Genomic DNA, 24,959 nt, shown 5'->3' with positions numbered 1-24,959 from the left:
TGAATGCCAGGAAGCTAGGCCATGCAAGGAAAACATACTTCCCACAGACTCTGAAGCAGGTCACCGAGTTATCCAAATGGTTATTTTGTTTTCTTAGCACATACAACATCCTAACATCTAAGCCGGTACCTGTGCTTGGGGCAGCATCAAGCTGACGTGTCATTAAAGCACCGAGCAAGGACTCACACTCCCTGTTCCATCAACTAGAAACCCTCAGGGAAGGGGAATCTAAACTAATTTCTTCCTCATCCATGGTTTCCCTTTTCTAAAATCAGCAGGAAAGGAAAAGATAGTTAAAGCAGGCAGAGAGTTTAAAACGTACCAACCACGAAGTTATCTAGCCTGGAAAACTGTGTGCTCATCCAGGAGGACCAAAGCCCAAGGAACAACTGAAAACACCAAAGCAAACTAAGAGGACTTTGTTCAGAGAGAAGCTAACGCTCTGTCGACTTTGGTTCTGAACCAAGTTGCAGGCTGCTGAGAGGAAGAACAGAAACAAGAAAAGATGACATTTAGCAAATCACTTTTTTCCTCTTAAGGCCAGAAAGGTCCCAGGGATCCACGGCAACGGCCAAGTCAGATAATATGGCAGATGGGCGTGTGTGTTGGAAAATGAGAGCTACTACAAGCTCCAAAGTTTGAAGCCGCTCATGCTGATGGTCTGAGCACCTTTGAGGAGGGTAATGGAAGATGGAATGCAGTCAGATGGAAAGGGAAAGAGAGGATACAGTAGGAGGGAAAAAGAAAAACGAGGAGGCCAGAGAGAGAAGGGAAGGAACAGTCTGCGTCTGTAAGAAAGGGACAGAGACTGTCAATACTACCTTCACTCTCTGCAAAGTGAGAGACGTAGTATATCCACCTAGACTTAGTGATCTCGTTACCATATTCCTTCGGAAAGCTATGATTAGCGACCACCAAACCAGAAATACTGAAGAGCAGCAATGTGACTCATCTTTGCCTTTCATCTTCAAAAACTCACATGCTGCAGAGTTCAAACCGCCTGCTGCTTTTCTTCTACGCAGCTGGCAGCACCACTGGCAATGGGAGAAACTAGTGGAAAATGTGAAAAGGCGCCAGGCCAACATCAAGGAGTCAATCATTCTGATGGATTTGGTTTCTAAAGCCATTACTTCAACACTTAGAGAACTGATGAATGATGGAGGGAAGGAAACACCAGCCTTTAAATGGAAGAAAATCATTTGAAGACAGACATAGGTCCTAACAAAGGAAGAAAAGAGGTCCTTGCCTCAGTAGTAAACTGGACCGGAACCCCAACCATATCGATTTAAACATTTCATATACAAAAATGTATCAGTAACACAAGCAGAAGAAAGAAAAGAATGAGTTCAATCTCCTAGCTTTCTCTTGTGGGGAGGAAGCCGGTGGGTAAAAGATAATTAGAGCCATTCAACAGGGGTGGTGGAGATTTATATTGCAGCTCCCTCAATAAACAGGCTGCTAACATTCAGTGCTCAGAGTAAGTATAAAGAATCTCGCTGTGGTCACAGGACTTAAGGGTGTGTGTGTCTCACATACTCACACACTCCTCAAACTTTGTCATTTTGTCTACCACAGGTATTCACATTTATTGATTTTTAAAAGAAAACAAGTCTTCATTGTGAAAAGATTAAACAATCGCAACTACAAAAGGTCAAGTAGGTCAATCAGTACAAAGAGGCCAAAAATCTTCACTACAGGCTTTAGGAATAGAGATCTTTGGCGACTGCCAGCCCACTCTTCTTTCACAGATAAGGAAACTAACATAAAAGGATGCACCCAAGACCATGGAGTCAGGTGGAAAAGAAGGTCTAGGTGCACTTCAGGTCTGAAGCTCCAGGTTTTCTTCACTCCCAGCCCACCCTGCGCGGTGGGGCCATGTCAGGAAACGGAAATCGGCCTGCCTCTTCATGTGGCCCTCCCCAGACTCACTACTACGAGCACTACACACTGATCAGTAAATGTTAATCAGAGTCTAACTGGAGATACCAGGATGACTAATTGACCCTGTCTGGATTCTTCAGTAAGATCATCTTTTTAGAAGATAGAAAATATGTTTCTTTATATTTTATACATTAAGGAAAGAAGGTACACTGAAAGAAATGAATTCATCCCAAGAGTGAAAATTTGGACATATACAATCTTGAACTGCATATCTTCCTGTGTCTGAAGTCATAGAAATGACCTACTGTCTTCATTGCAATGTGGGCTGACCAAGCACGGACAAGGCTGCAGGCCTGAATTTGAGGTGCTAGTATTTACTGGCACCCTGAAGAAACTAAGTTTCATTCTTTCTGCCCTGCCCCCAAATTACTCCTAATGCAGCATCTGCTTCAATTCCCTCCCTTAAGAAAGAGCATAACCAAAGGAACCACGGCTGCCAAAATACTACCTCTATTTTACAAATAAACAAATAGAGGCTTCATGAATGCACAGGCCACACACTTAGGATTCTATTTCTCTGCTCTTCAGCTTCAACTAGAAAAGTAATTAGAAGCTTCCCCCAGCCCTCCAGCTGCATGTGGTAGCATTTCACCAAAAATGGTCACCTAATTTCTAATCAGTGCCCAGCTCACTTCTGTGGCTTTCTTCCTTCTTTACATTCTCTTCCCTTCTCATGTTCTTTTCTTTCTTCTTTCTTGTCTTCTTTTTTTTTTTTTAATAAAGAGGGTCAGAAGTTACAGGTGGCAGAAACCAGGCCTACTGGGAAAAAGTCAGATGCTTAACTGGCCTCTCCTTTCTGAGTGCTCCACCACACATAGAAGTCGAGCCTGACAGGCTCGGAGGAGCTGGGCTCCGTAGCAACCTGTCAGGCTTTTAAAAGGTACCCCATTTGTTGCAGAAATGGCAACGTGGAACAAGTCACTGACTTATTTCCTCCCAATTCATTTGGACTACTACTGAAGAACAGGGACATTATGAACCCCAAGTCAGAGGGGAATGGGAGCAGCAGGGCGCAGTCAGGGTTCCTCAGCTTCTGTCACTTAGAGCTTTAAAATAATAATGAAGGATCCAAGACAAAAAAAAAAAACCCAAAAAACCTAATTTACTGCCTACTAGTTGAGTAAATTTCCCTGTCAAATCATTTTTAAAAAGAACATATTACAAATGCCGCACATTCTCAATTATGAAGAAAAAACACAAAAATATCCCCAAACCAGGCCTCTAGCCCTGAGGAGCGACTGCTCAGGCTGCTTCACTAAGACATCAGAGAGCAGAACAGTGAGGCGCGGACCACACAGGCATCCAGCATGCCGCTGCCTATCAGGTGAAGCAGTAATAACCATAATTCATACACAGAAATTTAAAAGAATAACATACTTATTGTACCTATTTTTAAAGCCCTTTTTTGTGTTTTAGTAGACTGCTATGCCTAAAGTCTTGATGAAGGGGCTGAAAGTCTGCACTAGCACGAGGAAATTAAAGAAGGCATGTGACAAGAAAACCACCCGCCCAGCTTAGGGCTACAGAATGAGCTTTCTGCATCCCTTCTTGGGCTTGGAAGCTCAGTTGGTTGGAGCATCATCCTGATGCGCAAGGGTTGTGGGTTCGATCCTGGGTTGGGGCACATGGGAAGGGGGGTCAGGGGCAACCAATGAGTGCATGAACAAGTGGAACAGCAAAGCAACGTCTCTCTCAAATCATATTTTTTTTAAGTGCATTCCTTCTGTATATCCAAATACCCCCTTTTAGGTACAGGACAAATCCCATCTCTTCTCTAAAGACTTATTGGGGACCCAAACCTGATTGCTGACATTAAGAAATGTGAGCTGAAGGAAAGGTAAGACAGACTCTTTGCCCTTTAGGGGTGGAAGAGGGAGGTCAGACCTGGGAAACTGCTACTACAGAAATGGGCAAAAAAGTATATTAGGTTATCAGAGAGCCCCAGATTTTACAAGGGCAGACAGAACACAGAGCAGTGGAAAGATTCTTACAGAAAAACAAGTGTGAAGATGCTGTGAAAGGGCCTGGCGTGCCCATGGAATGGTGAGAAGTTCTTTGTGACAGAATATGGAGGGGAGAGGAGGAAGTAAGACTGGAAATGGAAGCAAGATCCTTAAGTGATAGTATGATTTTTTTATATGCAACGGCCTTTCCTTTCCTTTTATGTCCATTTAAGGAGTTAAGATGCTTTTGTGCGAGCATCTGTACAAATTATTAACCCACACCCCACAGTGTGAGATGACATGACTGTGCGTACAGGAGGCGATTCTGACTGCACTGTGAAAGATGGCACAGACTAGGAGGAGGACAACTAGTTAAGAAGGAGTTGCAATAATTAAAATGAGAGAGAAGGAGCACACAGACTAAAAGTCACTGAAGTACTCTGAAAAGGAAGAGCTGGAAAAGATAACTGGCAGAATCAGATGAACTTGAGATGGGGAGACTGCTAATTATGAAGTTCAGGACAATGGGTGGGCGATGACATTGTGTAAGGTCAACAACAAAGGTAGCCAAGGCAGTGTGTGTCCCATGAGGAGAATCATATGAAAGTCCTAAACTACATTTTGGACAGAGTAGAGATGTGATCCATCCACTGGAATCTGGCTATCCAGTAGTTAGCAGCTGGAAACATCTGTACACAGAGAAAGAAGTTAGGAGTGGAAATGTTCACAATAATCAGCAGTATGTATGGCAGATGAAGCCATTAAGTGTGTAAGGTCACGTGGCTGGTGAGACCTCTCCTTGTTTTTAAAAGATAGCTACAATACGTACAATTCACACAAATATTAACCCAATACTGCCAAGAGACATGTTTCTGTCACCTCACTAGTCATTCACATCTGTTCCTATTCAACTTCACACATTTTGATATAAATCTTACCCCAATTAGCCTATAAGCAACTTGTGAGAGATATTTTATTCATATTTCCCTTCTAAAAAGGCACCCAACAACCACGTGTCCTTTCTAAAATATCAGCTCCACGAGGACATGAATTTGTTAAGGCTTTACCTCCAATGCTTACAACAAAGTATGGCATAGTGCAGTCGCCTCAGAAATAATTGCTAAATAAATAAAAATAATAATAAATTGATTTCACTAAGCTACCCCCTCTGGCTTTCTTAACATATCAGGAGATTAGGCATGATCACAGCAATGGGGATTGAGTCCTCAAGGAAAATAAAACTATTCAATCTTTGTCTTCAGAAGAGGATTACCTGCTCACTCAGCCCAGCCCAGTCCTAACACTTTCGGAAGCCAAGAGAGGTAAGAAAGCAAAGTTACAGAAAAGATGCCTTGTCCAAGCTTCAGGTTGAAGACAAAACTTGAAATTGCTATAGTTACAGAAGGAAAGTCACACAGAGTTCCATACAGTGTGCACTCCAAGCAGGCAAAATGTTAGATAGACATGGTGCTCCAGAACGCAGGCTGGTGCTAATTGTCCCTAATGTTCTATTCATCACCCCTGAATGGAATGAGTATGGTTCAGCAAAAGCTACAGCCAGAAATAATTCCCACCAGGGTGTGTCACATTTCAAAATACTGCTCATTACTGAAGTAGAAGTCATGGAGGCCCTCTGACCATGGCCGCCTTCTTAAGTGGACATCAGCATCCATCCTTCAAGGTACAAACCCAGAAAAGGGGACTCTAGCCACGAGTCAAGAGGCCAGATAGATGAAGATGCCACCCCACCTTCCTGCTGCGTTACTTTCCTAGGGTTGCCGTAACGAAGTACCACAAACTTGTCGGCTTAAAACTATGGAAATTTACTCTCGAGTTTGAAATCAAGGTGTCAACAGGGCCATACTCTTTCAGGAGGCTCTAGGAAAGAATCCATCCTTGCCTCTTCCTCACTTCTTGTGGCTTCTGACAATCCTCGTTCCTTGGCTTGCAGCTGCATCACTTTAAAATCCACCTTCAACTTCATACGGCCTTTTTCTATTTGTTCCTGTGTCCTATCATCTTCTGATGAAGGCATCAGTCTCTGGTTTAGAGCCCATCCTAATACAGTATGACCTCATTTTAACTTAACTAATTACATCTGTGAAGACTCTATTTCCAAACAAGGCCACATTCTGAAGTTCCAAAGGACACAAATTCTGAGGGACACTAAGCAGCCCTCTATGCCTGTCATCAGGAGAGCACCAGCAAAGACTGTCCCAGCCAGCAATCCTCATGGGACAGAACTGCAGCACTATTGAAATACCTAAACATTTGTCACAGATAAGATAACTGGCAAAGTAAAAGCAGGAAGGCGGCTCCAGGTACTAATAAAAGAACTTGATTCATATAAGAATAAAAAGCCTTCACTGAGATTTTAAACACATTAAAACAAAGAAGCTCATATATTCTGAGCTTATAACTCCATGACCCCAATTATGGAGATGTGGCCCTAAAATACCACTTCTGTCACCCAGCAGAAAAGAGTTGACAGAACTTTCACCTTAGACCCAGCAGACACTTATGCATACTACCTTCTTGTACATGCGCAAATTATTCATTCCTTGGGGAAAGCAGCACTCAAGCAACTGGAGGTATTAGCCTAATTCTAAACATAAAAACAGAGATGACACAGAAAGAACCCCTGAGAAGTTGGTACTTAAAAATTAGACTCACTACTTCTGGATGATGTGTGTTTTCTTATTAGAAAAGTTATATACACTATCCCTGCCTGCATCTTTATTAGAAGACAGAACTAGTGGAGGAAAAAGACGTAAGATGAGAGCAAAGCTTCCTTCCCAATTGAGCACATCTGTACACAGTCTCGTTTACTTTCTACAACATAAAGTATTCTATAGCATTACTGAGCCCAAGCTGAAAAGAATCTATTCTCTGTAAACCAGGAGGTATAGGAAGTTGAAGGATTTGCAACTCAGCACACTTTATAGGATTTTTGGCACATACGGGTTATTTTTAAAGTGGGGAAAAAAAGCCTGTCCTCTCCCTACCCACAAACATAGCTAAGCTGATTCAGCACAAAGCTCCCCCTAAAATAAAATCCCAGTTTGCAGAGAGTAAGCATGGAAAGTTCCAGCCCCAGAGACGACATTTCAGAACCCCCGCTGAACAGATCAAGATTGGGTGGCTTCAGACAAGCTGACCACTAATCAGGGGACATACGCAGTGTATGCAAGAATGTTCACCAGAAAACTACGAGCCACTCAGGAGTCCAGGGTAGACAGTCATTAATGAGTAAAGTAATATGAAAGGATTACCATGATACTAGGACCTGGAGAATTCTGGTAGCTAACATGGTACATCATTTCCCACAGGTGAACATATAGAAAAAATTTCCAGGAATGCAGCTGAATGTTCTAGCTTCTTCATTTAACTTAGACATGCTTTCTAAAGAGGATATTACAATACACACCCTATGAATACCACACTTCACCCAAGAGCTCTGTGCTCAGCCCAACACCCTGGTAGTCCCAAGTGCACAGAGGTACTTCTCACAATCTGCAGATTACAAAAGACAAGATCTCATTATCAAAGAGAGCATTTAGGTGGCAGCAGGTAGAAAGCTACCTTGCTGAGAACAACAATTTCCAGAAACTTACAATTCTACAGTCATTTCTTTTAATTATTCAACAGACAAGGGAGCTAATGAATCAAGGATCACTCCCAAACCCGAAGGGTCAAGGGTATTTAAAATGACCCAAGGTCTCCAAGCATACTGACATATTCCTGTCATGTCTAAGTGGGAGAAGCCTAGCTAGAAAAAGGAATGGTCAGAAATTACAAGTCCTTCAAAACATTTCACAATTTGGTGAATATCTTCAGTCATTTATTCAAAAAAATTTACAGTCACTTTGACGGTAACAGCTGGCACTAAGAAGGCAAGGACGAGCAACCTTGTATAAGCCTGTCAATTTAAATCACAATGCATTCACAACCTTAGGGCCTGTTTTGATCATTAATGTAAAGAACTTTTCCATAGCGTGAGTGAATCAAATTAATACGGAGTGAAAGATGTGGAGATGACAAAGGAAATGTTTATAAAAACCAAACTAAAATACATCAGAGGTAATTAAGAACAAGAATTCCCAACTGCCAAGCTTTGCACTTAACACAGCTGATTAAGTAACACACCGCAAAAGAAAGAATCACAAATGTTTTTAAGAAAAAGCACAGCCCTGTTAAATAGCCAGAAAAAGAGTGAAGGAGTCCTCCTCAAGAAAGCTCCATGCCCTTGAAGAGCTCTCCAGAGCAGAGTGAAAAATGCTCCTCCTGGTAAGGAATGTTACCCCTGGTACCTTCGGAGAGCCATCCTTGCACAGGGGGAGGAGGAGCACTGAGATTGCTCCTTAATCTCTCCCAGCTCTAGGCCAAGATAAAAAAGCAGCCTGCCCATTTCCTTCTCCCAGAAGTCTCATCTATGCCAAGAGACTGAAGAGAAGGGGGAATCCAGCTTCAACATGGGCTTAGCAATGTCACCTATGACCTCACATTATTTGTGTAACCACAAAAACATGTAATCTGACACTGCTTTCTCTGAAGAACAATTTGATGAAATGTCACTTCACAGGGACATCTCAAAGACTAATGAGATAATGTCTAGAGGGCTGAAAGCATTGGGAGGGCTGATCTACGGTGCCATTCCCACCTGCTGATATCTGTACACTAGGACAAAGCAACTGAAGACAATGAACTTCTTGTAAGCGTGGAGTTGTGTGTTCTATACAACAACTGACGTTATTCCAAAAAGAACCATGACCCTGGCTATCTGTACAGGATTCAGCACACACAAAGGGAAACGCGCCTTTCTAGATGGCCTCTAATTTAGCATAGCAATTAAAAGCATAGACACTTGGGTAAAAAACTTCATTTCTATGAGCTTCCGTTTCTTTACCTGTAAAAATAGGAATAATATACACAACTTGCAGGGTGGAGGTGAAAATTAAAGGGGAAAATGTTCAGAGTTTACCATAAAGAAACTCCACAAATGACAGCCCTGACCCCATTAAGCTGGAATGAGCATTATACAAATTGCCTTACGGAATCCGTCTAGTTCATAGTACACACTGGAATGGCATGAAAATCACACAAAGGTATTCACCAAATTACAAATGAGCCACGTCTCCGAGAGTCAACTTAGACATTTAGGTTATTACACCCCAAGGAAACAAAACTATTAACAGTAGGTGGGATTGCCAACCAGATTCATATAAGCACATTAACCCAAAACAGAGAGAGTATCATTTACATATAGTATCAGCCATTTCCAGATTGACTTGGGAGCCCTGAAATGAAGCGGCAATCTTACCCTACTTCTTGCACATAAGGCTAACCTTCTGCAAGTCAGGTGGGCTCTACTTCTGCCTCCTTGTGTATTCTTCTCTGGATCCACAGCCTTCAGCCCAGTGTCTCCCTAACCCCTAAAGTTAATTAATTTAGTAGAAATTTACTGAGCACCTACTCTGCACCATAAACTGTATGTACCGGGCCCTGGAGTGGTGAGCAAAAGAGATGTGAGCCCTAATCTGCCTAACAAATGTAACAAGAGATTATGTGAAATGTTAACACATAACCTCCCAAATACATTAAGATGTAAAAAATTATGTAGAGATTAATATGTTGGAAGTGTGTGTGTTTGTGTGTGTGTGGGGGGGGGTTGTTCAGGGAGCATTTCTCCCAGAAAGTAACATTTACTACAATGAATCTAAAGTATAAGCATAAGACAAACAGAAGAGGGAAAATCAGGAAAAAGAGGACATCCCCAGCAAAAGAAACTGTAGGTGGAAAAGCCTGGAGGTGAGAGGGGCCATAATGCATTTCAGAGACTTAATGAAGACCAGAAAGGCAGCCAGAGGTGGGCAAGAAGGGAGGTAGGAGGTTACCTCAGAGAAGCAGGCTGGGACCAGATGATGCTGGGTCGTGTTTGCCACAGGAAGCAATGGGAAGCCATTAGTCTTAGGCAAAGGAGAAGCATGATGAATTGTCATTTGTAAAGCTCCCTTTAGCTGTAGGTGCAGAATGGACCACAGTAAGAAATAATGGCTGTGGGAAAACCAGTAAAAAGACTACAGAAGTCCAGCTGAGAGGAGATGTAAGACAGGGCTGATCAGTGTAATGAAAAGAGGAAACATTCACACACACACCCAGCAGGAGGTGGTGAGAAACTGGAATAGGAGGGTAGGGGAAGACAGGGTGTCAAAGATGTCTCCGACAATAACAAATAGTGGTGTGACTCTCAGAATCCTGAAGAGATCAGATTTTCTGACAGGACACCAGAAAATCTGATAGTTCAGTTGGGATATGCTGGATTTATTATATCTGGCATACAGGGAGATCATTCCCATCCATCCCCAAAGAGCTCCATGCCCCCAGAAGTATGGATCTCAGGAAAGACAGGTTTAGAAGACTCAAAAAAGGAACAATCTAAAGCAGTATGAATTTGAAATAACATCCTATCAGTCCCATAACTTCCCAAATGTCTGCCTTTATCAAGAAAATGCCCAATTTTAAGTGCCTAATAAAGAGTCAGCCTAGCCCTGGCTGGGAGGAACTGTTGGTTGGAGCATTGTCCCATACACCTAAAGGTTGTAGGACACATACCCAGGTTGTGGGTTCAATCCCTGGTCGGGGTACATAGTAGGCAGCTGATCTGTGTTTCTCCCTCACATAGATGTTTCTCTGTTTCTCTCTCTCTCTCTCTCCCCCCCGCCCTCCTATACAGACCCTTCTCTTTTTCTAAAATCAATAAAAACATATCCTCGGGCGAGTATTTAAAAAAAAAAAAAAAAAAGAGCCTAGCTCATGAAAACCATACATTTTCATCTGTTTGCAAATAAGCATCATTCCCAAATTTCACTTATTCAATAGAAACAGTGGCAAAACATTTAAGGAGTACACATGTATTCCTGGGCAGAGGTTGCTGGAGACAGGAGAGGCTGGGCTGAGCATCTACCACCAGGGCAGATGCTTCACTGCAGCCTGGTTCATGCAATTCCATCTTGCCCATCAATTTTGACTCTTGAATTGCCTAAACCAGTTCCAACTTCGAACACAGTGGTTCCCGTGGTGATAACTGCAATTAATTATGTCATCTGTAAATGCTGTATTAAACAGATAAGAAATACTGAGATTCTACTTTAGAGATGCTCCGAGATGCTCCGAGATTGTTGGGAAAAAATTCATTATACCTTACAGCACTGAGAGAAAGATGACAGGCACATAAACTTGTTTTCCATGGGCTGACTTGTCTAAGCATTAAGAAAAACATGTATGTACACACACAGAAACTGCCCAGGTTTTCTTAGGAAGGGACCAATCCCACCATCTTATATACTTGGGATATCTTCCTGGAGAACTAAAAGACATGTTGAAATTACCATGGATTCCATTTCTCCACTCTTCTAGGGCCATGAAGAACCCAGAAGAAATTAGCAAAATAGCGAAGACCATGTATATTCCCTTGTCAAGATTTTAGTGAAAGCTCAGATGGCAGGTGATAAGCAGGGTATGGGGAGGGTATTCTAACCAGGCAGTAAAGCAGTATCTACAGCTTCTGAAACCTTCCAGCACACACTCATATCCTACCTCTCCCACAAACCAGAGAAAACACACACATCCACACTCTAGCGTGAGCGGATACTAATTTTGTGAAGCTGGGACCCTGGTGTCACATCTAAGCAGGTATCCAGCAAATCTGTAAAATGGGTTGATGACAATCACATTAGTTGCACACTGATTTACATCTCTCAACCCTAGAGCCAGTTAAAAAAAAAAAAAAGAAAGAAAGAAAAGAAAAAAAAACCCTGCAAAAGTAAATCTATGCTGGATTCTATGCAAAAAGGAAAGCAACATTATTACAACAGAACAACATATCTTACTGGCATCTAGAAGGATTAGCATCATCCTAGAATTTCATAACAACCCCATGAGAAAGGGAAGGCAGATAATATTCCCAGTTCACAGTGATAAAACCAAGACTCAGGGAGGTGCATAGTTACTTTAATTAAGGCACTTAGCCAGAATTAAATCTTGGAAGTGAATCAAAGTGAATTTCCATAACTGAAATGGAGGCCATTGAACCTAACGAAGCACCTTAGCAGTTTACCTTCCATCTTATTTCTCTGCATTCTAGAAACTACTCAAAACTGTCATATTATAGTCTCTCTGAGGTGGTCAAATAATAGTCTGGACAGAAAAGATGATTTTACCTCCATTATCTTGCTTAAGCTGTGACAGGCTGCCCTAATCAGCTTCCATGCACACAGACACATAGGCACACAGGCGCACATGCTCCCTCCCGATGCCTCTTAATCACCATGTGCCACGCTGAACAGCTGCAGTAGTCTGAAGGGAATTGGCAGAAATGTGCGGTGATGTGCTAGCCACCCCCCTGAGGCAGCCACTGCCCTGCCTGCTCTCAGACTCAAGAGCACATGGGTGTTTGCTATTGCAACTGATGGCCCCAGAAGACAGGCAAGTGGTTTCAGGTGGTGAGTCAGGAAAAGCAGTTCGCATCAGGAATGTTCCAGCCCAGCAGAGCTGAGCTGCATCCTACTCCCTGCGCAGGCATACAGTATTCATCATTTACACAATGTCACTGTGGGGTACAAAACTTGGGCTCAGCACAAATAGAATCCCATCAGTTCTGATGCAGAGGAATCAGTAAATGAGGCTTCGCACACCAAGAAGGAACCTAATTGCTTAAGAAATGCCACCATATCTGACACTTGAGGTCAGTCCTTTTATCCTGAGATAGAGGACTTTACAAAGGCCTGGCACATGGTTTGAGAGCCGAGCCCTGGGCCACCTTGTAGGACCATTCAGCAGCTGCTGCAATAAACTGTGATCTATGTTTCCAGGGATGAAAGAGAGTAAGGAAAGGGCAATCTTCAAAGAAACCAGGTGGATGCCATAACACACGCCACACAATGGGCTGCTCATGAATCAAATACGTGCTGCCATTTCTTTCTGTGTGATTTTGGACGGATTTCAATTAAACCCACACGTGCGAAGGAATTCCTTATTTGTCTCTATGCTATTGTTTATGAGCCAGTCAATGAGTGATATGATACGAACTTGGTGAAATAGAGATGTTGGACTTCAGATCATGTAATAGGAGACCTAGAAACTGAAAGAGGCTGAGAGCCTTCATTCGCACTACACCTCATGAATGAACACAGCATTCTGTCAAGGCTTATATGATGACAAATGAGCCTGTGCTCTGAGGGAACCTGAGGAGATTTAATACTTATTCTAGTGAATCCAGTTTGCTTTCTTTACCTCAAAATTCGCGATTTCACCTTATGCCCGACTTCAGAATCTCTTGCTGTAATTTATCATTCTAGTGGCTATGGTATATAATAAAATTGGTGATATATTTATTATACACTATTTTGGCACTAGTCCAAAAGGTAGAGCCTTATCAAGCCTGTCACATCACCAGTAGTTTAAAAATCTACATTTAGGTAAAGAATGTTAATATGACCTTAATGTGTTCGGGCCAGACCTGAGCGAAATGGCCTTACCTTTCTGAAGATAAAATAAAAACTGGCCCAAAACATGACACTGCCCGCAAGACCCCCACTGAAGCAAAGTAAGATGATGATCACAGTCTGCCCCTGAACAGAGTTTCTTAAATCACCAAAGGAATAATCCCATTCATTTCCTTTGTTTATCCAGGACACAAAGAACTGCCCAACATACTTAGGGTGGGAAGGTCAGGAAAAATAAGGGGAAGCTCAGAAGCTCATTACTAGAATGGCAAATTCTGCAGCTGGTCATAGAATATTACGCTCTAAGAACACAAGGAAATGCACTCTTAGGGCTTCTGAGCTGCTGCACAAGACTAGAAAGTCAATGTGCTATCCAAAAGGCGCCACAGGACACGGCGCACTCCCTCCCCCGCCACAGAGGCCTTCTCCTATTCCAGGAGGGGACCTCTTCTCCTCAAGAGCCAGCCTCCCCCTCAGAAACTGGGGAGGCAGGAAAAAAAAACGCTAACCATTTCTCAGTAGCAAATCTCGCAGCACTGACTTTTAATGGAGGTGGCTGGAGAGCACAAGAGAGCCCAGTGATGGAGGTCAAGGCAATATGCAATTACTGAAACTGGAACTGAGCCTGGGAAAGAATGTGTAGCGAGACTTTCAGCAATCACACTGTGGTCAGGGCCCCAATTTTAAGCCTCTCCCCAGGGCTTCCACTTCCTGATACACAGGATACTTCTCTACATATCAAGAGTAATTCCGCCTGACTTGGTTGAGAAGTGTCATCTGCTGGTCTCTGAGAGGCCATCACAAGGGCTGGCTTAAAATAATCCCCACCCATTTGCAGATACGTTTGTCATCACTTGCCTTTTTCCCAATGAGCTTCTTTCGAAGAAATTCCCGAGCTTCAAACATGTAGGGAATGTCATACAGGGGACGTAGTTTCTTGTTCTTATCCTAAAAGCAAAATAAAATAGCACATCAGGAATGAAGAACTGGAAAAAAAACAACAAAATACACAAAACATTAATGAACACAGCCAAATCACAAAGTACTAGAGTGCAGTGAAATAGGCTCCCTACCTCTTAGTATCACACATATTAAATAAGTGCTACATACACAGTAAATGGTTAATATTTGGCTGAAATGCTTTATGGGAAATAAGAGTATCTTTTTCACATGATGGGCTCAAAAACTAGCAATGAAATGTCTATATTACCAAACGTGGAAACAACCTAAATGTTCAGTCAACAGGAAAATACATATATAAACTGATATAGAAAGAGCTCAGTAAGTATGAGGGCCCTTCAAATATTTTAGATAGATTGTAAATCTAATTGTACTATTCTGTAAGCCTTTATTAAGCACCTACCAACTACTAGCCCCATAAAATGTACTATGTAAATACGTTATAATCATGGATTAAAAATTCTTGTAACCTAATAGAGGAATAGAAGAAAGCCTACAGAAATGAAAGAGCACCACAAAGCAAATTTGAGTAAGTGTTAATTGTACGAGGTAAACTGGGGAATAAGTACAACCAGAATTCAGGTAGGGAGAAAGAAGTAATCAGGAAAGGTTTCCCTGACAAGGTGGGACTTCATGTGAGTTTGCAGAATAGGAAAAAACTAGGCAGAAAACTGGAGTTAAAAAAGACAGAAGAAACAAAAAGAGAAAGGGAGAAATAAACAGTATTTCAGCACACACACAAATATAAACACACACTTCGTCATCTCATGGGCCCCAGAATTCTCCAACAACAGGTTATTGCTCTAAGCAACAAAACTTTGAGAATATGAAGGAGGGTCTAGATGAAGGTGACATAACTGAAAATGGGTAGGAACTGAGGAAATATGAGAACGATTTTTAAGAAATGAATTACCAGGAACTGGCTACAAAAATGGAGAGAGGGGATAAAAGAGAAGGAACCAGCCCTGGCTGGTATAGCTCAGTGGATTGAGTGCAGGCCTGCGAACCAAAGGGTCATGGTTTGAGTCTCAGTCAGGGCACAGGCCAGGGTTGCAGGACAGGTCCCTAGCAGGGGGCACACTAGACAAGGACTAACTCCTAACCTATTATAATAGGCTATTGCTTCCCCCCAGGCTGTGTGGTTAGTCTACCTAGCCTGCCTTTGCCATCTAGTATGCATCTAACTAAACAGGATTATCTTTGTATAGCTCATTCCATATTCAAAAAGTATTTGAACTGTTATCTACAATAGCCAACTACTGCTGAATGATTACTCTTTTTCATTCAAATAGCCTATACGTAAACTAATTCTAATGCAAATATTGAGGTCAAAGGAACAGAAATAAATGTTTCCTCCTAGACCCTAACTAAGACTCAGGGTCCAGAACACATCATTCAAACACTTCAATTCACTGATATCACCAAGAAAATCTCTTATCAGAATGTAAATGATTGAGTTTGAGCTTCACATTCATCATCACTCAACTGTCTTCTATTTCCGGTTTAGAAAAAAAAAAAAAGGAAGCAAGTTAAGGCACCTTCAGAAATGAAGGTGCGTCTCTATTTCTTCTCCCAGATGATGTGTGGGAACTGACATATTCTACACAGAAAACAACTGGGACGTCCAAGCTCTGGATCAAGGTTCTCAGGTATCATGATCACTATCTAATAAGTAAGGTATGGCACTAACATGAAAATCTTTACTAACATAACACTGAGATTTTCTTATAAAAAATAGCAAGAACAGTGAGATGGATGAGAATTGCCTGGCTAGAAGAAGTGTTGTGTAACACAGGGCAGATGCACAGAATGGTGGATGTTTTTATAAACACCCAGGCAGCCAAATGAAATTAGTGGGTCACTACTAAGGACCTAAGTATAATAGATAGACCACAGAATAAAGTTTATGATGAAACTCAATGACGCAGTAAGAACGCCTGCTAGACAGAAGATGTTGGGTGACAGTAATGAACAAGATTTTTAATGAACACAAAATCAATGGTTATCAGAATCAGTCCTCAGGAATAAAGTACCAATGTATTCATATTCACCAAGCAATAAAAGATAATCTATTTACAAAGAGTAGCTGTGTGATACACTAGCCTAAAGTGAACATTTTTAAAAATGAACAAAATATCGACATCTACCTCACATAGCCTTATGGTATGCCACAGATTCTGAGTATCTGAACCTTGCCCTACTTATTCTGAAACCCTAACAGTACACCCTGACTGAACTCCAAAACAACTGAAAGGTAGGAAATATAGTTCCAACAAGCTCTGAAATGCAGAACATGGGATGAGGTAGATCTAAATGTGTGAAAATGGCTGTCTGAATAAGAATGCTCTTCTTAAGACACTCCACAGGACTGGACCAAGCCAAAATACCCTCAAAAGAATGACAGAAAACACACAGTACACCAACAAACATCCCAAGAAGACACAGGGCAACAGTGGAATCCGATTATGTCTCTCCTCAAACTAGAAAAGAACTAATACCACCAGCTGAAAATAAGGTATCAGAAGTGGAAACAGAATGATCTTGTTACTCTAACCTTCAGAGCTAGCATTTATTGACATCTGCAAACATCTTACAAGAGAGATATTAGAAGTCCCTAAGAAACTATAAAATAAAAGCAATTCCTCCAAATTACCAGGTACATAAAAGCCTTTGAAGTCTCTAAGAGGCAATTGAGGTATGGAACGTATTGAGAGAAAATAGGACTTAGCTAAATCTTGCCTGCTAAAAAGGACTGTCTGGTTTAAATTCTAATTTACATGAGGTTTTTTAAAAAATAAAAATAGAAAAGAATGCATGCTTTATCTGGTAGGCGGACCACACACAAACCAGTATGTGCTGCCATCCCTGAGAGTCCTGAGAAATGACACTGTAGGCAGGCCCCACAATGACTCACAGGAGAGCGAACACCCGTCTTCCATGGCTCTCAGGGCTTGGGAGGGAGGCCCAGTGCCCACGTCTCCACATCTAAAGACAGGCTCGTCATTTTTATAGGAAGGTCACTTTTGGCTGATTGCCAAAATGAGGTCTCATTTGGAGGGGATGGAAGGGACCTCCAATCAAGGCCTTATTCTCAACCCTCATTCATTCAGGTCTAATTTTATCTGGCCGGTGCAGTTGCCAAAAAACTATCCAAATAATCTAATGATCTTGGAATACTGCAAGATTACTTAAGCAAGGATGAATAAACACAAACAACTATGAAAAAAAGAGATCGATACATGTGGCTCCACTAAAATGTAAAAAGTCTTTACTGAAAACACATCAGGATCAAAGTGACAGGCTGAAGTATAGACTCTTAGTAGCTGGTCAGTGTAATGGATAAAGAAATGGCAGAGCAGAGTGATGGGGGACAGGGGTGCAGGGCCACAGCTGTAACCACCTCAGCGGGGCTACCCTGATCACATTGTATCTTAGCAAAGACTCAAAGGAGGTATGAGATGTAAATATCTGGAGAAAGGTAGAGAGAATCACCAACGCAAAGGCCCTGAGATAGAAGCATGCTTGTGAGTTCAAGGACCAGCAAAGACACCACTGTGACTACAGCAGAGTATACAGGGGGACAGCCGAAGGAGACAAAGACACAGGTCTGACAACATTTGAAAGAATTACTTGGGCTGCTGTGTTAAGAACTGACACTATAGTAAAGAAACAGTAGAGCAAAGGGAGATCAGTTATGAGATTATGACAATAATCTGGGCAAGGAATGGTGGCAGATTACACCAAAGAGGCAGCAGTAAGGGAAATAAGACATCAGAATCTGGATATATTTAGAAAGCAGACAGAAGGTGAGGTGTGAGAGAACAGAAGGAGTCCAGGATGACTCCAAGAGTTTTTTTCCTAAGCAAACAGAAATATGGGTGGGGTCACCAAATGAGATGGGGAAGACCACAGGTAGGGTCGACTAGAGAAAGTGGAGTAAGATCAGGAAATGCAGTAGCAGCCTTCCAAGTGGAGATATTCAGCAGGCAGCAGGATATGCAAGTGTGGAGTTTGGAAGAAAGGTCTAAACTGGTGATATACATTTGGCGGTTGTTGGCACATAGTTGGTATTTTAAAAGCTAAAAGACTGAAAAGGACCGAGCCTGAGTCTTGAGGCATGATAATATTCAGAGGTAAAGAATAAGAAAAGAAAAGAGACTTAGAGCAACAGTGAGCTGGGTAGTACTAAAGGACCAGTGTTATGTCTTAGAAGCCAAGCAAAGGAAGGGAATTCGGAAGGAGGGAATGACCTGCTGTGTCAAACGCAGTAAGGCAAGTGAGCTGAGGACTAAGATTTGCACGTTGGATGAGGAAGCTAAGTGTGGGTCACCAGTAACTTGACAAGAGTAATTTTGGTGGAGCAGCAGGGGCAAACGCCCAACTGGAACTGGAACTAGGGATGGGGAAAGAAGGACTGATGAAAGCAAGTACATGCCATGCTTTTGAAAACGGTGCCATGAAGGAGCACAAAGAGACTGAGGGGCAGCTGGCAAAGTAAACAAGGTGAGAAGAAGGTGCTTTTGTTTTTGATTTTAGATTGGAGCAATACCAGACGATGGTCCAGTAAACAACAAACAACTGATAAAGTAGTGCAGAAGAGAAAAATACTAAAGCAATGTCCTTAAATAGGCAAGGAGAGGTGGCTTTACATAGGAGTGCCGATCGTTCATATTTAGGTGTGTGGATGCAGACACTGTTAGGTGGGTAGTCATAGTAGTGAGTCACTGGAAGTTGTCTTCTGATTACTTCAATCTACTCTGTAGAGAAAGGGAGAACTAGAAAAAGAGAAACAATTCAACAGAAGAATTGGTAAAAGGTATGAACAGGTGTACCTGTTCAAAAGAACCCCAACTGGACCTTGTGCATAAAAGAAGGTGTAATTCCATCCATAATCGGGGAAATGTAAATTGAGATACTACAGGACACCCATTATATTGACAACATTTTTAAAGGTGAGAACGAGGGAAACGGGAGTGCCCTTTAACCACTGACCGGGTTAGAAAATGATTTAACTACTGTAGCACCTTGACATGGAGCTACCTGCATTATTTGTGGAAGTTTAAGATCTACACCCCTAAAACTGGGAAATTCTACTTACAAGTAGATTTACACCCTAGAACAGTCTCACATACGCAAGACAAGTCTAACAGCGTTCATGTTAACATTGTTTATGGTACAGACAAAGAGTAGAATACCACAGAGTTAAGCTGAGTTAGAATAACGCAACAAATGAACAAATTTGAAAAATACTAAGAAAAACAAGTTGTAGAATGATATAGAAAAATTCCATTTAAATATGGGCTTAAATCAGACACAAGCAACGTTCTTCATAGAGCAACAAAAGAATAACCGTGTTGGAACATAGAATGAAAGGTAATGGTTACTGATGTAGATGGGCAGTGGAAGAAAGAAAAGAACGTGGGAAAGAAATGGGGTTGAGGCTGAGTACACAGGGGCTTTCGACTTTATCTATAAGGTTTCATCTCTTTGAAAGAAGAGGATCTGCAGTAAATGTGGTATAATAGCAAGGCTGAAAAGAAAATGTCTGTTATATTATTAAATAACATTCAGGTTTTTTAAGTCAAAAATGTTTAGGAATAGGACACCCCAAGTTTTGTTTGGGCAATCTTTTAAATTTTAAAACATTTTTATTCCCCTCTGCAGCAGAGTAACTGGCCATTCTTTTCCTCATAAAAAATTGCATCAAATTCCTTCTTTTCCTCCGAAAAAAAATTAAAATGGTTTTATTCCATAGACATATGCTTCCACGAGGCAGAGGGAATACTTTATCTACAAACATTCTCTCAAATAACCAGGGTCAAAAAACAAGTCTGAATTTTGTTTTTAAAAGAGACTTGAACTATAACATATTAAAGTAACCATGTGGAATTATACTCTCTGAAGATCTTGAAACTTACTGTTGAAATAAGAATAGACGTGATCGGATTAAAACAGAGAGAATTTCAAACACTAAATAATGGGCCAGTCCTAGCTGCTCTACCATACATGCCATTTTAATAAACAAAGGCTGTGATTTCCATTTGAATTATAGACTTAAAAATAAGAATGCCACCACATGCCCTGGGCATATTTACAATCAAGGACCTTTCAATTCTCTTGGCAGCCAGGAGACAGAGCCCACAGGAGCATCCACTATTTTATGATTCTTAACACAAACAGCAGCACATTTTTATAAAAGGTAGGTGGACAACTAGAAAGCTATAATCAGCAGCTGGGAAAAGTTCAAAATTGTAACCATTTTGGCCCAATGGAAGATATCTTGAACCATATACCTAAACGATCATACACAGAAGATTCATATATCCAAACATTTCCCCAGGAATTGTTTATTTCCCAATTAGTTCTATTTCATTCCCCGCCACCCCACCACCCCCTGCTCTGCCCCCAACAAAAAGCCTCTTAAAGGTCAATAAGGAGACATGGTCTGGGTAAGTCACAAATCCACAACAATGCAACACAGCTCATATGTATCTCCAGAAAGCAAAGAAGGAAATGGCAAATAAAAACTAAAATCAAATTGAAAAATAAAATTAAAAAAATAAAGCTGAAATGTGATTATAAAAATTCACGGGTGTGAGAACGGAAGGGGGTTGGACTTTCAACACTATGATTATGCAAGATACTGTAACAGGGTGCAGCCAAGAGGGGACCCCAAATAGGATTTGTAATGGGGTCCAGAACTCCAGGTGTCCAGGAAACATTAGAAAAATATATATAGGATGTCCTCACCCCCACAAGTCTGAGCTTGGAGATGGGACACATGGAGCAGGGCCATTCAGAGCTGTTTTGTACAGCAACAGCTGTGCAGATAACCTCTGGCATGGCCATTTAACATATCTATAACCTTTAACTGGTTACATGGATATGTTAAATAGTTGTGGCCGTGCTTTGAGCCAGGGAGCTGGGAGTGACTTCCACCCAAGATGTAACTGGGAAGCCACTCCCTAGGTTACAGGGCCTGCGTGAGAGCTTGGAGAAGACTGGCTCCACGCCATGGGGCTACACCTACCCAGACTTACTACGGCAGCCCAGTAAAGCTGGAAGAATATGAGAATGCTGGCAGGTGTAACTGATTGTAGGAGGAGTCAGAAATGGGGCTGCAGAGGAAGACTGGTGCTGGGATTTAAACCCAGTCACGGCAGCCATACCAGAGAGAAAGGACCACGCAGCTTTGGTGTAGTAGGGGGAGAGGACCACGTGGCTTTGGCAGAGTGGGGACCCCATGGAGGTGACACAGCTGATGGTGCCGGGAGCCTGAATCATGGACTTCTACTTCTTTTCCTGAGATAGGGTACCCCAGACTGGGCAGAGGGAGAAGGAAGGACTGTGCATCTGTGGGTATTCTAAAGGACTTTAGTATTTTAATGAAGGCATTAACTCATTACTCTAAGTCTGTATAACTTTTAAATAAATAATTCCTTCCCTTTTCACCAGTCTCTGGCATTGAGAGATGTCTTTCCTCTGGCGGCAGGCAAAGTGAACCTAGTAGTTGGGGGGGACCCCCAGAGTGAAAGGGGGACCCTTTTGGTAATAGTATATTGTTCATCCCCCCATCTATTCTGTAACAATACCAGATCCCTAAAGTCTCATTGCTTTTATAACACCTTCATATTTCTAGGTTTTTCGATTTGATCTTGTTGATCCCGTGTTTAAGGATCTAATAACATGTGTGAAAAACAGTGAATTTAAGGTATCATAATGATTGCTACTGTCAACGGTAGGGTCCAAGCTGAAGGGTTTTAGAAAGCTGCAGAAACAGGAATATCACTTTCACCTTCCTCCTAACCTTCCCCCGCTGCGAGAGGTTATATTTCATAGACCTCCTGTGAGAACTGCCCTCCATGTATCTACAGGAAAGGACCATCCTTCTTTCCAAATAAGGGACATTGTGTAGAATCCAAACTGACAGGCCTTGCTAAGTTTCCCCTAGTGTAATGCACTCCTCTCATACTCTTTGACTTACCTTATTTCCACAGGACTGTCTCCCTTTGTCAGACCTGGCACACAACACTCAGATCTGTTTCTTCCAGTCTCCATTTCCTTATAGAGGCTCCCCTGCCACATTAAACTTGTATGAAATACACATGTATGCTTTTCTCCTGGTGATCTTTGTCAGTTTAGTTTTCAGATCGAGACAGGGACCCAATGAGACTAGGAAAACTTTTCTCACCTACAAGTAACAACCCTCTCAAAGTAGGCTGAATGTGGATAGCAATCCTACCTGAATGGCTGTAAGGATTACAATCCCCAATCTACAGCAAGGAAAGTGAGGTTAAAGGTTAAGTGACGGGCCTGGTGTCATGTAACAAGTAATGGGAGAGGCAGGACTTGACCTCAGCTATCCCAGAGCCCCAGGCCCAGGGCTGGTGAGCTAGACACTGCACTCTCACTGCCAGAAGGCAAATCAGCACCTGCCAGGGGCTGCCAGGTTTTAGTGTGCCTAAGAATCACTTGGGAACTTGTAAACATGCAGAATGCCAGGTACACACCACATATTCTGATTCAGGAGAGATCTGGTGGGATTTCCACAATTATGTATTTTTAATAAGTAGCAAGGAGAGTTGTGGGCCACACTTTGAGAAATGCTGCTGAGCACCATTTCAGTGCCGAACCCCACTTAAACCAATGGAAATAAAAGCAAAGGGAGTGAAAAGGTTTAGAAAATCAAAGAGCAACAATGAGAAGCTTGATTAATGTCAAAATGGTTAAATTAAAAAAAAAGTAATAACTAAGGGATTCAGGTTGATCTCTGCATGTGCAGCTGGAGATAATTCAAAATACTCCTTGAACTTCTATACAGATAAGACCACTTGAAACATTGCAGTAAGGATGGCAAAACAAGATTTCCAAATATTCCTCAAGTCCAACTACAGCAAGACAATGGGGAATCTGGGAATCAAGAGAGAAATCCAGCCCTGGCTGGTATGGTTCAGTGGATTGAGTTCTGGCCTGCGAACCAAAGGGTCGCCCGTTCAATTCCCAACCAGGGCACATGCCTGGGTTGTGGGTCAGGTCCCCGGTAAGGGGCATGCGAGAGGCAACCACACATTGATGTTTCTCTCCCTCTCTTTTTCCCTCCCTTCCCCTCTCTCTAAAAATAAATAGATAAAACCTTTGAAGAAGAGACAGAGGGTAAACCAACCTGCCTGTGCCAGACGTACCCTCTCTGCTGCCCACAGGCACCAGTGCTTCATACCAGAGACTTTCAGCCTTCTTCATTGCGCACTGAGGCAAGCCAGTAAGCCAGGGTAAGTGCAACAGGGAAACTGAGACAAAGAGCTGAACAAACTGGCCAAGTAATTTATAGGCAGATATAGAAGGTCACCTCCCTAGAGGTAACATCCAGGACTCAGTTGTATTTCGTATTTCAGCTCTAGGCCCAGAAAGGCAGCAAAACCAGGTGTGTGACACCAGGACCAGCTGCAGTGACTGATGATACCCTGCCCTGGCACTGACCAATCAGTGGAGACCATGCCCCTGAAAGGGCACACCTGGAAAACTGAGGAATATTCTGTTGAAACCCTCCCCTGTGACCTCCCTAAGATTCCCACCTGCAAGAGAGAAAGAAAAGCCTCAAGATAAAGGACCCAGTCTGTGTGCTTCCCTTCCCCTTCTTCTGCCTCCCTCCACTTCTTCCCCCACAGGCATGCATCTCCTAAACTCCAAGGGACATCACGGGACTTGCAGCCAGGGGAGCAATGGTCAATGACGGCTTGTCCCAAGCTATCCCCTGCACCTATCTTCAAGACCCCCTTTTCTCTGACTTCCCAGTGAGACGAGAGCACCCCACCCTAGGTACTCCTGTTGCTTCTTCTATGCTAAGCCCTTCCTTGTTTCACTGTCCCAGCTTTAATAAATGTAACCTCATAGTCACCTGGACTCATGTTGTGACATCTTTCCTATATGAAGTCAAGAACCCACACACTACTGGCTGGCCCTAGGCAGCTCCACTTACAGCCAGGTCTCCTGTCCTGTAACAACAGCACACATCAACGAGTAACTAAAATTCTGTGGCACACCAAAAAATATGTCTTTTTGCCGATCTGACCAAGAAATAGGTGTAATTTTGATTCATTCACACCAGACTGCTATTGTTGTGTTGTCTGTTGTCATTTTTTTATTTGACAATCTAAGAAAAAAGAGGTCAGTGCTCCTTTAGTCAGGTATTGCATGTTTTAAAAATTCTAGTGGCACACTGGTTGGCCATCGCTGCTCTAGACCTAAGACTGGCTGGCAGAAAAGAAGACGTGGCAAGTCCCAGAATCAGCCATGGTTACAATGTCTTCTGGCACCCTGCCAGGAGGAGAAGTTTCACAGTATCCAAAAAGGGAAAGCAGCAAAACCAGTTTAGGCAGCCTCGTGTCCTTGAAGGGACTCACCTGTCATCCGCACTGTGCAGCATATGATTACGTTCACAGAAACCTGCACGTCCCAAAATTAAAGTAGCATTTTCAAGAACCATCATGTAAGAGGGGGAAAAATCTGTCTCTGGAGACTGCTCTTCTGTTCAATTGCATTAGCCAACCACGAGCATTTCCAGAAATACTTGCTGTTTATTGCTCAGATGCCGTTAAAGATGGGGAGAAGAAAG

The 24,959-nt window shown here is 42.3% G+C and overlaps 1 protein-coding gene across 1 annotated transcript in view; it reads right to left on the bottom strand.

Moving 5' to 3' along the window:
* Window positions 1-24,959, bottom strand: part of SND1 (staphylococcal nuclease and tudor domain containing 1) — a 424,177-nt gene that overhangs the window by 256,718 nt on the left and 142,500 nt on the right. Inside the window, exon 11 of the mRNA XM_024554944.4 lies at window positions 14,246-14,335. Coding sequence (XP_024410712.2) covers window positions 14,246-14,335 — 90 coding nt within the window. The remainder of the gene's footprint in view (window positions 1-14,245; window positions 14,336-24,959) is intronic.

This window comes from Desmodus rotundus, chromosome 6 (assembly GCF_022682495.2).
Source record: "Desmodus rotundus isolate HL8 chromosome 6, HLdesRot8A.1, whole genome shotgun sequence".
NCBI lineage: Eukaryota > Metazoa > Chordata > Mammalia > Chiroptera > Phyllostomidae > Desmodus > Desmodus rotundus.
This window is presented reverse-complemented; position numbering and strand designations above follow the sequence as displayed.